The following is a 15,792-nucleotide window of genomic DNA, read 5'->3' as shown; positions in this document are numbered from 1 at the left end:
TAATTGTTGACCTTCTCATGCCATAGACTCCCTCTCACTTCTGCTCACCTACAGGCCACGCTACTGTTGGGATTTATGACTATTGGTGGTGCCCCCAGGATGACCCAACAGCATTTAACTCCAGCATTAGTGAGCTTGTCTGTGTGTAAACACACACACACTCACACATACACACATAGCATACTGCTCCCCAATCTCCTCCTGGTACATCAATCCCACCGTACCCGCCGAGGCAGGACATGCACTGGTACTGGTTTCTGCCCTTTTGGTCCTTCTCCAGCCAGCTCACCCCAGACCTTGCACATAACAGCCACCCTGGCTGGGAGACTTGTCGGTCCCCTCCCCTCCAGTCCAGCACATCTCCAGTCTTCTCCTCTTCTCCTCACAGAACCCCAGCCCCACCCCTGTGGGGCGTTCCTCGCTTTTCCCAACTGCGAGGGCTTGTGGAAGGGGAGCAGATGGTGGGGAGGGGGCAGAGAATGGGGAAGACAGCAGAGACTTGAGGCAGGTGGTGATTTTGTTTTTTATTCTATACAAGTGAGGAGAGAGCCCCTGGGGAGAGAGGGACAGATCTGCCCTTCCGGAGGAGGAGATGGCCCCACCCCTAAGCTCTCTGCAGAGCCAGCACGGCACCCAGAGCCTCCCTCTCTCCAGGTTGCTCCCTCCCTTCCTGTCCCCCACCATCATCCTGCCATCCTGCCCCTGTGGGACTGGGGCTGGCAGAGGGGCCTGGGGGTGTCGGGTGGGTGGGGGTCTGAGTCCTTGTGAGGCACATGTTGAGAGGCGGGCTGGGGTGGGTGCTGCAGCCGCTGTCAGTCTGTTCCTGGCTCACTGGTTCCTGCTGGGGACAAATCCAGGGGGCCCTGTTTCCTGGGCAGGGAGAGCCAGCTGCCCAGTGTAGCGGCGCCATGTCAGACAGATGGGTGGGAATGGGACCGACCTCTCGCCCACCCCGCTGGCACCTGTGGGGTCAGGGGGCCGTCTTCTATCAGGCTCCAGCTTGTCGCAGGACTGTGCCCGCCGTGTCCTCTTGGGCTTCAGAGGGGCGGTCCGGCGGCCCGGTTCCAGGGGCCCTGGAATGACAGTCAGGGCAGGCCTGGCACATGAGTGGGGCTCACAGGCTGGCGTTCATCCAGGCTGTGACTCCTGATTGTCTGTAGCTCATTCCCTGCCTGGGAAGGGGACCCAATGTGGACAGCAAGACCCCAGAGGCGCCCCAAGCCCCTTCCAGCCAGGTGGCAGACCTTGGACCTCCGGCTCCTCTTGGTCCTGCTGTGAGCCCAGCCGCAGCCGGGGCTTGTTCACTCCTGGGGCTGCTCCCCCAGCCTCAGCCTCCTCCCTGCCCCCTGGATCCTGGGAGGGGTGGCGGCCCCTGGGCACTGCCACCGGCTTGGGGGGCCGTGGAGCTACAGGGGTGTCCTGCAGCTGGGAGAAGAAGGAAGATGCTCAGTCAGTTAGTCCACCCTTTTGGCTCATCAAAGTGCCTTCCCCACCTTCCTTGCCGGCCCTCACCTTGGCATTCCTAGCAGGAACCGTCCTCTCTGGGAATAGGGCCCCCTCCTTCTCCTCCTCTCCATCTTGGGAGGCTGGGCTGGGGCTCTGGCAGCTGTGGTTGGGGGCGCTCTCCTCAGCTGGGGGATGGGAAGAGAGGAGAAACTGCAGGAAAAGGCATTTTTGCAGAGCCCTCCCTGTCTCCGTCCCTGTGGGGCCCTGGGGGCCAGGACTGCGCCGCCCCCCCCCCACCAAGCCCATTTGTTACTATGTCTCTGCCTTTGATGTCCCCTTCTGCTCTCACATTTTCTTAGCTCTGGTCCCCAGGATCATCCTGAGCCCATCACCTCTGGAGGGGGTCCTGGCCTGGCTGACCCTCTTGAAGAGCAGGGCCTGCGCCTGTTCCTGCTGGGCAGAGCAGGCCCTGCTGGGTCCCCAGGCATGGCTGCCCATCCAGGGCTGCAGTGCCCTGGGGCCTGCCAAGGCTGCAGCCTGGCATTCCCAGGACTGTCTGCCAGTCTGATTTACATGGTGAGAGCCTTGAGGAGAGGCGCCCTCACTCCCCCCACTCCCCACCCTCCTCCCGCCTCTGTGGCTTTATGCAACCTGAGCCTGAGGCTTTGTCACCTGGAAGGTATTGTCAGTGTGTGTTTCTGTGAGGTGTGAGTGAGAGAGACTTGGAGGGTGCTGGCGGTAGGGCCATGCGCAGTGGAGCATCCAACTACGGTGGTCTCCTAAAATGAAGGATGGAGCCCCGCTTTGGGGGTTTTAACTAGTCTGTGTGTGGGATGGGGTCATCAGCAAAGATGCCCTGGTGCTGGGTCGGCCTTGGAGGAGGGGGCAGGAGCAGAGGCACTGCTGAGCCTGGGCCAGCCTGGTGCTGCACCATGCCTTTATGCCCTAGCCCTGGGGTGGGAGTGGAGGAGACTGAGGGAGTGTCCACATCTACAGAGAGATTTGTCCACGTCATTGTGGTTGGAGGGCCACCAACTTGAGTGGAGGCCGAGTTGACTAGCTCTCCTTCAGTGGCTCCCTAAGTGAGAGGTGCTCTGAACCCAGAAGAAGGGAGGCATCATACCATCATCCCCTCTCCTTTATTCCTCCAGAGTCTCGGAGCCAGAGGTAAGTGACTTGCTTAAGGTCAACACTGCTGGTGGTGGCTGAGCTAGGACTAACCCCCAGGTGTCTGACCTCCAAGGCAGGACTCTTGCTCCTTCCTTGTGACACCTTTCTGACTGAGCTGAGGACGGCCTGGAAAGCTATTTTTGGAAGACACTGGGATGTCCAAGCTGGGCCTGGCGGGGCTGGTACTGCCCTCCCTCTTTCCCAGCTGAGGTGCAGAGAGAAGCCTTCTTTATGGAGGCTGCCACTTTGCTGATGGTGGCCAGAGGTGGCCTTTGCCCTAGAGACTTCCCCAGAACCATCCACAAAGCGTTGTTGTCTGCTAACCCTGGCAAAGCCACTTTTGTTCTGTAGGCCCTCTCTTCCGGTTGGGTTGTCTGTCTCTTTTGGATGTAGCTTTGTAAATATCCCTAAACATTTTCACTGTGTTGACTTCTTACTGCCCCACCTTGGCTGTAAATTCCCCAGCGCCGGGGCCGTAGCTTCTGTTTCTTTGGACACACCCTGGGCCTGCAGTGCTGCGGCCCGAGAAGAGGCGTTCCATACCTATGTGCCATGTGGCCTCTGCTCTGCGCATGGCGCTGAAGCTCGGCTTGGTGCTTTGAGGGGGTGGTGGGGGCTTCCAGGCTCCAGGCCCTGGGGTGGAGGGGGGTATGAGAGAAGGGAAAGGCAAGTCAGTAGGGGCCTCCGAGAAAGGGCCCAAAACAGGCAGTGAGGGCCACCATTCTCACCTGCGTCATCCGAAGAGCGCCGTTTCTGCCAAGCCTGGACGCTGCCCTCCAGGTCTGGGCCTGGGCCCTGAAAGGACAGCTGAGTCAGGTCCTAAGAAAAGTCCCCTCCACACGGGGACTGCAGTTAACAAGGAGCTTCTGCCCCAGCACCTCCTGTCATTTGTCCCTAGAAACTTGGACGTTTTTTTCCAAAGAGTAGCACCCACACCACCCTAGGGGCATAAGAAATGGTTTACACGTGTGAAAATGCTATTATTTTAATAGTTACATGTTCATTTTATGTGTAGTAGAAAAAAACATGACTACTACGATAAGCCCACGATTTTAAAGATGATAATGCTTAGGTCCAGACTAAGTTAAAAAGGTGAGTTGATTTAAATAAAAATAACGTGTAAAGATTAATACAGGTGTTAGGTGGAGAAGGTAAAAGTTGCCCTAAAGGTGGTAAAGTCACCCAATTTGGAAACACAGCTCAAGAGGTCAGTATTTTTACAACCAGCCATTTTACAAGGAAGCAGAGGCTCCGGGAGGTTAAGTGAGCCGTCCAGGATTCCACGGCCAGTGGGTGGGATGGGCAGGACTGCAGCTAATACCTTCCACTGTCACTGTTCCACTCTCTCTCCACTGCCTGCCAGGGACAGTGCACAGGGAGGGGAGGGTGGTAGACAGGGACCCACGGGACCCTCGGTTTACCTCCGGCTCCCCTCACCTCTCGTTTCCCATCGAAGCTCCAACCCTTGGCTCTTCCCAACCCAGGAAGGGCAACACCGTGGACTCTTGGCTGCTGTGCCGTCCCAGGGGCCTGGACCCCTTCCCCTGGCTCTGTCCCCTCAGTGCCCTGGAACAAGGTCTCAGGTTTATAAGCAGTTCCCAATGGAGAAGGGGTTCCAAGGGAGTAGGGGAGGGCCCCTGCCCCTCTGGGGTGCCAGCCTAGGGAAGCCCTGCCAGACCCCTGCCCTCTGAGGAGTCCGCCCTCCTCTGCTTGCAGCACTCCCAGCATGCTCTGGGTCACCAGGCTTAGCCAGACTCTCAAGGGGCAGGAAATTGGGATGACCAAGGTTCCCCAGAACCCCGAGTCCTAGCATTCTCCCACTAATTGCTGGGCTGGGGTCAGTGGGTGGGCTACGTGTGGGACAGCAAACGGGGAGGATGCAGCATACCCTCTTCACTTACCATCTTCCTGCGGAAGGAAGGCCCCCGGCCCCCTCCAAATCCAGGGAGGAGGCCACTCTCCTCCTCTGGGCTCCAGCAGGGGGAGGAGTTATTGCCGAGGCTGGGAGGGTCTGGGCTTGGGGGGCTCTCCTGAGTGGGGGGTGGGGGAGGGGGTGGAGGGAGGAGGAGCCCGGTGGTGGGGGACCCTGGCCCCCGGTCCCCCTTGAAGCTCCGGGGCCGGCGAAAGTGAAACAGGCCTCGGCGCCTCTTCTTCTGGAGTGGAGGCAGCGGCGGCTCCGAGAGGCCGGGCCGCAGGGTCCGCAGAGTCCGGGGATAGCTGGGCAGGGTCGGGGTGAGTCAGGACAAAGCCACAGGGAGACGTGAATCCCAGATGCAGAGGTGGCACAGGACCCAGGGTGGTGCTGGTGCTAGTCCAGTCCTGGGTCTAATAAACCTCCCGCTTTCCTCTGTCATCTGGTCTCTCCTAGAGTTGGTGTCCTCACCTTCCCTGTCATAATCCTCCGGCAGCCTCTTCCACCCCCATCCACTCTTTCCTCCCAGGCACCTCTCCCCCTCTTCTTCTCTCCACCTCTCCAAGTGACCCAGTTCTTTCTGGACAGATGCTGGGGAGTCTGTGCAGGACAGTGACAGAGAACACACCCTCCAGGCCTCTTACCACTGTCATCCCATCCCAGGGCCTGCCGCCTCCCCGTCCCCCACCCTGTCCCCACCATCCCACTGTCGTGGTTCACCCTGGTCTCATCCTTTTCTGCTGTCCTGAGAAGATTCAGAGAGCATGGGAGCTAAGGGCAGGGTGGAGAAGAATGAGAATGTGGGGGAAATGTCCCAGGGAGACTGGCTTTGGGGCACTGCCACTGGAGAGGCCTCTGTGGGAGCTGGGAGGACACAGGAGTCCTTCCCGGTCCTTGGGGCTTGCTGAAAACGGGAGCGTGTCTAGGTGCCACACCTGGAACTTTCATCCATGACCCTTCGGCTGAAGAAGTCCTCCAGCCCCTCATCCAGGCGGGTGGCCATCCCGTTCTCCTGACGTGTCCCAGGTACTGGCACCTGCTGGGAGGAAGGTCTGTAGGCTATCTCATCTGGGTCAGGAAGCCCCTCCCATCCACTGAGGGCCTTCCCCTTTGCACTGGACTTGCCTCCTCTTGGCCCCATGGAAATTTAGACTTCAGTCCACCTGGGCATTGCCTAAGCATGGTGGCTCTTGGCTCTATCCTTCACCAAAATGAGAACTGCCACTGTCTGGCAGACAGAGATTTCCTGTCTGTGACAAGGTCTAGCTCCCATCCAAGCTGGATAATCCGCCTCTGTTTGGTGGCCTTCCTGGGCCCCTGCCCGATACCCCAAGGCTGGTGCCTCTGGCATTTGCATCCTAAAGCCAGCACCCCTGGCGCCGGCATTGTGAAGTCAAGTTGGTTCTCTTTCGAGGTCTTAGGGACTCACATTGGGCCGACCAGGTCCTGGAGGGGTGGTCCTGGGGGGCCGAGGCCTGCCCTGTGTTTGATGCCTTAGTTTATAGCCGTGAGTGGGCAGTTCGGATAAACCTTCCCAGGAGCCACTAGCTGTGGGCTGGCTGCTCCCGAGTCCTGAGAACCAGCCAGGGGGGGTCCCCAGGCTCCCCAGCTGGCTTTCCATGTCCTGAGGGCTCCCACCTGTGGGGACAGCAGTGTTAGAGGGACTAGCAGGAGAGACAGGGAGGAAGCAGCCTGTTTGAACAGAGAAAAAAGAAAGAAATCCAGGGTCTGGGAAAGGTCTGGGGACCTGGAGGACATTAGAATTGAGGCCGGGGGACTCACTGATGAAGGCAGACACCGGCCGGATCTTGCGGCAGCGTTTCTGCTTTTTGATGGCCATGGTGTCCTACAGAAATGGAGACGGATTGGATGGTTGGGCCAGGTCACAAGTCCCAGGAGCCTCACCTGGAGCCTCCCATTCCTCATAAAGCCTTCTCTTTAGGTCTGTCCTGCCTCCCTCTCCTCAGGCGGTTGAGGCACTGGGACGAAGGAAGAGACTGGGTTGGATCCGGGCTGGTGGATGAGACCAGGCCCAGTGAGGGCAGGGAGTAGAGTCCAGAGAAGCAGGAGGGGACAGTGTTCTGCAGGTTCGGGGCAGGCCTAGCTTAAGGAGGGGAGTGGAGGGTTGGGGGTGCTCACGATGTTGGTGCCAAGTTCATCATCTGTGGTCTCCTCGTGGTCATGGTTCCGGCCTCGGCCCCGGGAGGACAGATCCTGCCCTTGGCCTGGCCCCCCTGGTGGATCTGACAGTGTCCTTAGCTGGGCCAGGTGCCTGGCCTGGGGAAGGACAGGTGTGAATAGGATCCCAAGGAAGCTGCCCACCGCCCAGGGCCTTGATGGGGAGGGGTGGTTGGGGGAATGGGCTGAGCGGGGTGCAGGGCATGCCTGGGCCTGGCTGGGGTTCAGAAGCCTTACCAGGCTCTTGTGGGAGTGGTACAGCTCCTGCAGGATCTCGTCCACTATGGAGTTGGTCAAGTAGGTGACGACTGAGAGCTTCACTTCACTGTGGGCACAGGGGAGGCTGCTCAGCCCCCCTCCCCCCACTGAGCCTCAGCCCATCTTCCCCAGATGCCTGAGGGTGCAGGCGAGCTAGCCTGGTCGTCCACAGAGAACACGGCTGCTGGAGGAGACCCCTTAGGTTCACCACACTCATGTCTCCACAAGGGCATACCCAGTCCCACCCACTGGCCCCTAGTCTAGGTGTGTGTGGGTGAGGAGAGTGGGTAAGGAGGAACTGAGGAGAAAGAGGAGCAAGAGGGCTCCGGGTCAGTCCCCTGGAGCTGCAGTGGAGCAGAGCTGGGTAAATTGGGGTACTGAGTGAACGCTGCTGGTCTCTGCTGTAAGAGCACACACCAGCGCTTCTTGAACCAGGCCGTTGCACGTATGTGCAATAATTTTCCTTTGCTTTGGCGAGTGGTGGCATCCGGAATGAAAGAGCTCCAGTGGGTAAGGAGAACTCAGGGGAGAGAGGGTAGTCCATGCACCACGATTCACATCGTTTTTCTCTGTCCCTGCCTCTGAGAAGGCTGAACTTTGTTTCTGGGAGGTGATTCTTGTTGTCTATGTGTGGCTGTGTGGCTGTGTGCGTGTGCGTGTGTGTGTGTACCCCTGTGTGTGCGCTGCCCTGCCTCCTAAACCCAGACTCAGCACTTAGATTTCTAGGGCAAAGATCAGTCAGACCCTAAATAGCAAAGTTGCAGTTGGTTAAAGATTTATCCCTTGTAATGGAGATTGCGCCATTCATTATTAATTGCTGGTAGCTGGGCCCAAAGTCCCTAAGTGCCCTGGGCTGAATCCAGCACCCCTCCCAACACCCCCCCCACCCCCCCCCCGCGCCCATCCCCGCCTCTCACTCCAGCTTGTTCTGAATGTCCTGCCCCGCCTGCTCCAGCAGCGCCCCTCGGATGAAGTTCCGGGGCACGGTGACACGCTCGGCCACATTGCTCAGCATCTTGTTGTGGCCCTCGGCCACCCGCATGGCCACGGGGCATAACTCCTGTGTTAAGCTGACCATCGACTCCAGGATCACCTAGAGTGGGGGAAGTGAGGCCAGAGCCCCAAGGGGAGCTGGGTCAGGGCTGGCACCACAGTGGAAGGGACCCTAGCCTGTGCATGCCAGCTCCCTGTGGTGGGATTGAGGGGCCTGCCGGGGTCACAGGGCCAGTTAGCAGCAGAGCCTGGGACACTCAGGCTTCCCCACATCTTGCTCAGTGCCCTTGCCACCCTACCATAAGGACAAAGGGGAGTCAGTTCAAGGGTTCGAGTCCAGAGGGGAGAGGTCGGAGTTCAGTGGTCAAGGTCAAAGCTAGCAGAAAAAAATCCAAGCCAGTTTTCTAGCAAAGCGTGGCACAGTGGCAGTGTGGGTGGTCTCAACTCTGTGTTTCCTTCTTGCCCCCAGTAATCTCCCTGCACTGACCTCAGGTGAGAGCCTTGGTAAACACTTGCTCCCTCCTCAGGACTTGCCTGCAGCTCCTTGTCCACAGCCTTGGACACCTCACTGGCCACTGACTCCAGCCTCTGCCGCACAGGCCCATCGTTGGCCAACACATGGCCCAGCTCGTAGAGGCTGGGAAACAGCTGTGGAAGGAGGGAAGGGGTTATGATCAGAAGGCCAGAATTAGGCCTTACTAGGTCCCTGGGGGCCCCTGGTCAGTAGGGCAGATGCTCGGGACAGGTCCTGGACACTCTGGGTTAGCATGGCGGGCCTTCTTGGGTTCTCTGCACTGTCATGGAAAGGGGTGCTGCTGGGGGCTTACCGCCCGGGAGTTCTTGGCGTCCTTGATGAGGTCCCGAGCATAGAGCAACTCATCCTGCACAGGCTCCAGCGGGCACAGCCTCAGGGCCCGCACCTCCTCCTGCACTCGTCCACACAGCCGCTGCAGCATCTGGAGCACAGTTGGCGGGAGTGTCACAGGGGACCCCCGTACACTCATCTTCCTAGGTGGGACCCCAGATACTCCATTTCTGTGCCCTTTGGGCAGTGCTACTGGCACCGGCACTGACGGGGTGGTGGTGATGATGTCTCTGGATGGCCTATTCTCTCCTCTTCTTGTGATGCACTTCTTGAACGCCCGGTGGAGCTCCCACAGTCTGTACACCCCTTGTTTGGAGACCCCCTGCTGTTTGCCCACATGTTCTCTCCTGTTTGGGGCCCAAATTCAGAATGTCCTATCTTTCCGCTTTCCCCTTCTAGTTATGAGCTCCACACGATGCCTTTTCAAACTCCCCACCCCCACACACTATCACATCCCAGCTGTGCCCTGCAAGCCCCATGCATGCCCCATGTGTCCCGGAGGGAAATGTTTACTTGCTCGGCGCTGCTGGTCACCAGGCCCTGCTGCAGCCTGAAGGCCTGCTCCTGGGGGCACGTCTGGGAGTGGTTGTTCCTCACCAAGCACCACTGGATCTGGAGATGACGGGGTGGGTGGGGTCAGGCCTGGGGATGGGGGCTGGCCCCTGCCCCTCACTGTTCCACCCTGCTTAGGCCGCCACCTTCTGCCAGACGTCCTCGGTGCGTTCTGGGGCGCTGCGGTAGGCTTGGGAGATGTCGCTCACGGGGAAGGACATGAAGCGCAGTGTGTGGTTGCTGTGGGACACAGTAGAACAGCTGAGAGGGGGAAGAGGTGAGGAGGAGAGGCCCCTGCTCCCCAAAATCCACCCCCTTCTGCCCATTTCCCTCATCTGGCCCTCCTAATATTTCTGTGCAAATAGGTTAAGCAGGCTGGGGTGGGACTGGCGAGGTTCAGGCCTGGTCCAGGCACAGCGAGGCTGGGGGTGCGGGTCAGGCAGAGCCCTGGACCACTTACCTCTCCAGGGCCCTCGCAATGTCCAGAAAGCCCAGGGCAGATGTATTGTTCCGATCCCATAGGATAGTTCTGGGGAGAGAGTGAGCACTGGCTTGTTATCCCTCCCTCTGGGTCCCTCTTAGGGGGCAGGGACACAATCCCCCTCTGGAGCCCTCCCTCCTTTCCTGGGCAATGGTTCTGGGACTGAGGGCCTCCTGGAAGCTGGGCTACAGAGCAGCGAGGCAAGCATGTATGTGTGGGTGGCTGGGGCTCCAGGTCAGAAGTCCCAGGTGTGGGCCCCACCTGAGGGAGGAGTTTATCTGCAGGGCCTTAGACAGCATCTTGGCCCCGATGTCCTCCATGCCGTTGCCACTCAGGTCCACCTTAGCCAGGCAGGTGTTGCTGCCCAGGGCATTGATGAGGATGCTGGTGCGAAGCTTCAGCCGGGAGTCTGCCACCGACAGTGACTGCAGGGACTGTGTGGGCAAGTGGGGGGTTGGGCCCAGTGCCAGCAGCCCCTGCCACTGCAGGTCCCTCCCAGGCCCAGGCACTCACACAGTCCTCTTCCTGGATCAGCTGCACCAGCTTGTGGAGGATCTCCTCCAGGGTCCTGCGGGGAGTCGGGGCTCAGAGTAGGAGGGGAAGGGGCTGGGGTTATGCTATTGGAGGAGCAGAGAGGTGGCTTGAGCAGGGAGGGGGCCAGAGGTAATACAGTGAGCCAAAAAGATAGGTGGATGATGGAGCGAGCGTCTGTGGGTACAGGGAGGAGGCCTCACTTGGCTTTGACATTGAAGTTCTTGCCCAGGAATAGGTGCTTGAGGGACTTGTTCTTGCCAAGCGCGGGCACCAGTGTCAGGAGGTCTGAGTCGAACCCTGGCCAGTAGATGGGAGAGGCCTGGCCTTGAGGCTGGAGGTTCCCTAGAGTCTCCTCAGGGCTTCTCCCCAACACTCCAGACCCCTGTCCCCACCCGGCCTCCAGGAAGGGAAGCACCCCCACTCACCATTGTCTGACAGATCCAGGCTGCCCACACAGGTGACAGCCCCCAGCTGCTCCTGCAAAGCCTGGGCTCCCGCTGAGCGGAGCTGCAGGGACACGGTGGGGGTGGAGTGGGGAGGCAGGGGTGGGGGTGGGGGGTAGGGCACCTTTAATGCTTACAGGCCAGAGTAGTCACACCAGGACTCAAGGTCATACCAGGTCTCAGGTGTAAAATCAGGAGGCCCCTTCTCCTCACCAGATCTTCCCTAGGGCTCCCTCCCCTCCCTTCCGCCAGAAGTCTCCAGGCCGCTGCTCCGGAGACAGCTTGCTCCTGCCCTCTGGTGGGAATGCCTGGTATCTCCCACGCCAAAGCCTTAAGGGCAGAGCTACTGGAGGCTGAAAATGACCTCTGGAAGGAGGGACACAGACCACAGACTGAGAAGGGAAAGTGGAGGTGTGGTCAGGTCCGGGGTGGCAGGTCGGTAGTACAGAGGCAAGAGGGAGCCAGGGTTTGACTTAGGTCAGAGACATGAACAGTGTGGCGATGGGTGGGGACAGGCAGTGCGGTTGGGGGACTGAGGGCTCACCTCACAGCTGCTGACATCCAGGTGCAGGTCACTGAGGTGACTGTTGAGGGAGAGGCCCTGGAGCAGTGCCCTGCGGGAGGAAGGTCAGCAGGCCCGCTTTTACCCCTCACCCCCTTCTCTCCCAGTTCCCCCTTGGACACCCCCCAACCCTGCACCCACCCGACCTGAGGGCCTCCAGGGGCAGCCTCGTGGCGGACAGGTTGACGTGGCTCAGTGTGTAGGCACTGCTGAAGAACTGCTTGAAGGCCGGCGGGGCCTCCCGGCCCTTCCTGCAGAGACTCCTGGGGTCAGCAAGGGAGGGGACGCCCACCACTTGCCCCATCCCTCCCTGCACCCCTTGTGTTCCCACCTGTGGGAACAGCTGTTGCGCGCCAGGTTGAGGTAGGTGAGGTGGGAGCAGCAGCCATGGAGCAGGGCGCCCAGAAGCTGTGGGAAGAGACACGGTGGGTCCCACAGGGGCTGGGGTCTTCAGCCTCTGTGGTCAGTCTGTGTGAGCCCCACTGTGGATGCCCACTTCACATCTAATGCCTCAGTTTCCCCTCTGTGGAAAGTGGGTCCACTCTCTGCCTGGCCCCCAGGGGTGGAGGAGAGGCTCATGGGCAGTGGATGTGTAAATCCAGGGCTACCACGGGCCCATAAGGTGCCTTGCTAAGTTGAGGAAAGTGTCCTTTCCTCCTCGTGGACTCAGCCCTGCTCCAGGGTGCACAGCTGGGGAACAGAGCCAGGGCTGGCTTTTAGGCACAGCCAGCACCACCTTGGGCTGCAACTGGGATAAGGTGCCACACAGGTGTGAGCTATGGGCATTGCTTTATAATTCAGCTGAACTGGAAGTCATCCCACCGGCTTTGTCCATCTCCCTCCAAGGAGAGGGGTGAGGAAGAGACCCACCCTGGCCTCCCCAATCACTGCAGGCTGGCTCCCCCATCACCAACCCCTCACCAAGTCAATGGCACAGTCAGTCCCTGCCAGGTCCAGGTGCACCAGAGCATTGGGCTGGGCCAGGAAACTGTAGAGGGCCTGGGAAGGAAGGACAGAGGGGCTGCAGGGGAAGGGGTGATAGAGCCCCTCCACCCCTGGGCTGCAAGGCAGAGACCCCCAGGCCCTGATGCCCGAGGGAGCTTCTGTGGGGGCTTGAGGCTACGTTCTGTGGACTCACATTGGCCTCGTCTGTGGCAAGCAGCCCAGGGTTCTTGCTCAGGTCCAGGTATCGAAGGGAGCTGGCAAAGGCCGGGTTGGCCCCGAAGGTCTGGCCCAGCGCCTGGAGCCCTGAGCACAGCGGGCACTGGGCTGGGTTGGCCCCCATCCCCACCTCCTCCCCTTGTACACAACTCTTCCCCGCTCCCCAAATGTGGCTCCTTTCCCTTCTTTGATCCCTGGGATGCTGTGTGAGTGTGTGGGTACACCTCTGGGGCTCAACCCCCCAGGCAGCGCTGGGGGATGGTCAGAAGTCAGAGGTCAGGGGTCCCGGTGCAAGTACCTCTAGGGGAAATGGCAGTCTTGGCCAGGCACAGCTTGGTGAGGCCAGTTGGGAAGCAGAGGAGCTGCTGGCTCAGACTGAGGAAACCTGGGGAGTGGAGAGAGAAAAGAGCCAGGTGAGAGGCTGTGTGGTGGGCACAGGGGGTGCAGCGTCAGAGTGGGGGTTCGAGTGGGGTACAGGCCTGGGGTCAAGGATGGCGGTGTTGAGGCGGGGGCTGGCATCAGGTCCGAGAGCCCCTGTTCAGACCCGGGTTGGGCTCTGGGCTAGGACAGGGGTCTGCATTGCAGTGGGGGCAGGATTCAGGGCTGGGGCTCACCCTTGTCCTCGATGGGGTTGTGGGACAGAGTGAGGGCATGCAGCACACAGCTCCCGTTCTCCCCAAACACCCCGGCCAGCTTCTGGACAAAGTCCCTTCAGGGAAGGGGAGGAAGGGTTTGTTTGTGCCAGCCCCTGGGCCTCCCCTCCTCCTCCACCGCCTGCCTGGCTGGGGCTGCAACAGTCAGAGGCCCCCACAGGTGGGGAGCAGTTCGGAGCCTGCCAGGGAGCTTGTCACCTCTCCAGAGTACCTGGGAAGTTGTGCTGGGACAAAGCCCAGCTTTGGGTCCTCAAGACTGGGGCAGTCTACCCTGCTCGGGAGTTGATGGAAGAAGGGGGTGGGCAAGGGGCATCCTGGGCAAGGGCCATGGAGCTGGGGGTCAGGAGGCTTGGGTCTGAGTCCCAGCTTGACCACTGACTTGCTTTGTGCCCTCTTTGGGCCTCAGGCTCCTCTTCTGTAAAGTGGGGAGCTGAGTGAGACAGCTCAGAGGCCTGAATCATGCTCTGAGGTTCTGGGACCCTAAGACTACATCCAGGGGGCACCACTGCCCAAGAAGGAGGCTGGCCTCACGTCTTCAGCCCGGTGTTGTCCAGCACCAGCTCTTCGAGGCTCCCAGACTTGCTCAGGGTGTGTAGCACCTGTTCTAGCACTTCAGAGCCCTGAGGACAGAGGGGGTGCTGTGATCAGGAACCAGAGAGGGCAGTGCTCTCCCCCCCACCCCCCTGCCCCTCCCAGTCCCTACCAGCCGCAGGTCCTTGCAGTAGAGTTTGGTGAACCACTGGTTGTAGGCCAGGGCTGCCACCATTAGGGCCAAGTCTCTGGAGAGATTGAAGAGGGCAGGAAAGTGGTGAGCAGGTGTCTGGGGCAGGAAAGAAGAGACTAGGGATGAGGTGGTTGGGCTGGGGAAAGCCTGGATGAGTAGAAGGTAGTGGGGGGTGGGGTTGGGGAGATAGAACTGGGGTACGGCTGGGACCAGAAGGGAGAACCTGGAAAGGCCAGAGTTGGGCTGAGGCTGGAATAGCGGGTGTGTGTTTGTGTGTGTGTGAGTCTCCACTCTGTTGACTTACCGGCTCTCCAAGTGGCTGAAATCCAAAAGATTGAACTCCCGGTTATCCTCGGCATGATAGATGGTGTCCACATCCTTGGAGAGGTGGAACTGGCTCACACCCGCTCCCTTCCTCCTCCTCTGCCCCCTCCCTCCTGGTCCCACCTGCCCACCTGCTGAGTCCCTGCCCAACGCACCCATTGCACCTCCTCACGGCAGTGCAGCCCATTGTAGTCACACAGGGCAGCGTAGGTCTCAGAGAAGCCACCTGTGGGGCAGGAGATGGGTTGGCTCCATAGGGGTAAGGGGGTGGGGAACAGGCTTGCAGTTCAAGGAAAGTCAAAGTCATTTTATGTGCCGGGGTCCAGGGTTCCTGCTACTCCATGAACCTCTGAGGTCCGGGAGCTGTGGAGTCCTCAGGGCAGGCACAGCCCCATGCACATAGGACTCTGGACAAGGGGCAGGTGCTTTAGGTCCCACTTTCCTCAAGTCTGCCCCAGCTCACCACAGACACTGTGAGTGGTAGATGTGGAAGTCTCAGAGTTGGGGGATGTGTCTCGGGGCCCTTCGGGGGTGTCTGCGTTTCCACGCCGGATTAGACATCTGGAAAATGAACAAATCCATCCCAGAGAGGGGTGGAAAGAAGCTCGCAATTCTACCTGTTACAGCTTCAGGATCCCCAGGGAAAAGCAAGAGTGGGGACATGAGAGCTCTTTTCCTCAGTGTCCCAGGAGCCCAGGTCCAGGGGAAAGAGGGAGGGAGAAGTCTCCTATTGTTTAACCCCTTGGGAGACTCCTCCTTTGCCACTCACCCCGGGCCAGGGCAGACCTTGGAGAGAGCAGAGTTCACGTGGCGTGTCACCTGGTCCACACTCTCAGCCGAAGGCAGCCGCATGCTCACCATGCCACGCTCTGTCTCCACTAGGATCTGGGGGACAGGGGGCAGCAGGGCCTCAGATATCAACTCCTTCCTCCCACTGGCCCAATAGTGGGGCCCTGAGCCCTAGCTCACCTGGTTCTGACTGAGCGTGTTGAAGGCGCGGATCTCCAGGACATTGAAGGAGCTCTCCACCTGAGGGGACATGGGGTGCTCAGCTCACAGGAAGGGCCTGGCTGCCAGGCTTGGGAGGGAGCTCTCGGTTTCCTCGGCCCAACTCACCTTGGCTGGGACTTTAAGGGGGAAGAGGTGGAGGCGCCAGGAGGTCAGGGCCTTCAGAGAAAGGAAAAGAATGTCAGCAGCAAATGGCAGCTTCCTGGGCCCTAGTCACCCTGCCCTCCTTTAGTCCCTTCAGCCTGTGTGCAACCCCTGCCCTGGGGGTCCTCCCTCTCTCTCATGCCCCACCCTAGGCTCCTGGACATCCACCCCGTCCAGCCTGCCCCGGGCTATGTCTCCTCAGCTCTCCCCCAACTCTGTCTCCCCTGCCCCCAGACTCCCTGCCCTCACCAGCACTCGGTCCTCAAACTTCTTAGGCTTTGTCTCCAGCTTCACCCGGTGTTGTTGGATCACAGCCCCCTGGCTCAGGCACCTCCGGATGCTGTCTGCAGGGGGTGGGGCATGCTCAGAGCTCCGTTTACCCTG

The 15,792-nt window shown here is 59.9% G+C and overlaps 1 protein-coding gene across 20 annotated transcripts in view; it reads right to left on the bottom strand.

Moving 5' to 3' along the window:
* Nucleotides 1-504: 504 nt before the first annotated feature.
* The window catches only part of CARMIL3 (capping protein regulator and myosin 1 linker 3), a 17,635-nt gene continuing 2,347 nt past the window's right edge, over nucleotides 505-15,792 (bottom strand). Inside the window, exons 2-40 of one of the 20 annotated variants that reach the window (XR_011440505.1) lie at nucleotides 15,658-15,752; nucleotides 15,373-15,423; nucleotides 15,226-15,285; nucleotides 15,026-15,141; nucleotides 14,720-14,817; nucleotides 14,388-14,482; nucleotides 14,237-14,310; nucleotides 13,912-13,987; nucleotides 13,740-13,828; nucleotides 13,170-13,264; nucleotides 12,854-12,940; nucleotides 12,533-12,642; nucleotides 12,316-12,393; nucleotides 11,726-11,802; nucleotides 11,541-11,645; nucleotides 11,377-11,446; nucleotides 10,815-10,896; nucleotides 10,590-10,686; nucleotides 10,369-10,423; nucleotides 10,117-10,289; nucleotides 9,835-9,903; nucleotides 9,521-9,614; nucleotides 9,336-9,434; nucleotides 8,785-8,913; nucleotides 8,492-8,605; nucleotides 7,882-8,057; nucleotides 6,944-7,031; nucleotides 6,668-6,805; nucleotides 6,311-6,374; nucleotides 5,958-6,166; nucleotides 5,464-5,567; nucleotides 4,518-4,833; nucleotides 4,054-4,182; nucleotides 3,345-3,411; nucleotides 3,160-3,249; nucleotides 1,513-1,656; nucleotides 1,245-1,425; nucleotides 963-1,073; nucleotides 505-841 (exon numbers count right to left, since the gene is read on the bottom strand). Coding sequence is in view for 17 of the 20 variants with exons in the window: in XM_070272822.1 (XP_070128923.1) it covers nucleotides 829-841; nucleotides 941-1,073; nucleotides 1,245-1,425; nucleotides 1,513-1,631; nucleotides 3,160-3,264; nucleotides 3,345-3,411; nucleotides 4,054-4,182; nucleotides 4,518-4,833; nucleotides 5,464-5,567; nucleotides 5,958-6,166; nucleotides 6,311-6,374; nucleotides 6,668-6,805; nucleotides 6,944-7,031; nucleotides 7,882-8,057; nucleotides 8,492-8,605; nucleotides 8,785-8,913; nucleotides 9,336-9,434; nucleotides 9,521-9,614; nucleotides 9,835-9,903; nucleotides 10,117-10,289; nucleotides 10,369-10,423; nucleotides 10,590-10,686; nucleotides 10,815-10,896; nucleotides 11,377-11,446; nucleotides 11,541-11,645; nucleotides 11,726-11,802; nucleotides 12,316-12,393; nucleotides 12,533-12,642; nucleotides 12,854-12,940; nucleotides 13,170-13,264; nucleotides 13,740-13,828; nucleotides 13,912-13,987; nucleotides 14,237-14,310; nucleotides 14,388-14,482; nucleotides 14,720-14,817; nucleotides 15,026-15,141; nucleotides 15,226-15,285; nucleotides 15,373-15,423; nucleotides 15,658-15,752 (4,130 nt within the window). In the remaining 3 variants the exon portion in view is untranslated. Of the gene's footprint in view, nucleotides 842-940; nucleotides 1,074-1,244; nucleotides 1,426-1,512; nucleotides 1,657-3,159; nucleotides 3,265-3,344; nucleotides 3,412-4,053; nucleotides 4,183-4,517; nucleotides 4,834-5,463; nucleotides 5,568-5,957; nucleotides 6,167-6,310; nucleotides 6,375-6,667; nucleotides 6,806-6,943; nucleotides 7,032-7,881; nucleotides 8,058-8,491; nucleotides 8,606-8,784; nucleotides 8,914-9,335; nucleotides 9,435-9,520; nucleotides 9,615-9,834; nucleotides 9,904-10,116; nucleotides 10,290-10,368; nucleotides 10,424-10,589; nucleotides 10,687-10,814; nucleotides 10,897-11,376; nucleotides 11,447-11,540; nucleotides 11,646-11,725; nucleotides 11,803-12,315; nucleotides 12,394-12,532; nucleotides 12,643-12,853; nucleotides 12,941-13,169; nucleotides 13,265-13,739; nucleotides 13,829-13,911; nucleotides 13,988-14,236; nucleotides 14,311-14,387; nucleotides 14,483-14,719; nucleotides 14,818-15,025; nucleotides 15,142-15,225; nucleotides 15,286-15,372; nucleotides 15,424-15,657; nucleotides 15,753-15,792 lie in introns of those variants that run through there. The other 19 variants (XR_011440504.1, XM_070272822.1, XM_070272824.1 and 16 more) reach the window with 19 other exon arrangements.

Source organism: Equus caballus, chromosome 1, assembly GCF_041296265.1.
Source record: "Equus caballus isolate H_3958 breed thoroughbred chromosome 1, TB-T2T, whole genome shotgun sequence".
NCBI lineage: Eukaryota > Metazoa > Chordata > Mammalia > Perissodactyla > Equidae > Equus > Equus caballus.
The sequence above is the reverse complement of the archived record's forward strand: the minus strand, read 5'-3'. Positions and strand labels throughout refer to the sequence as shown.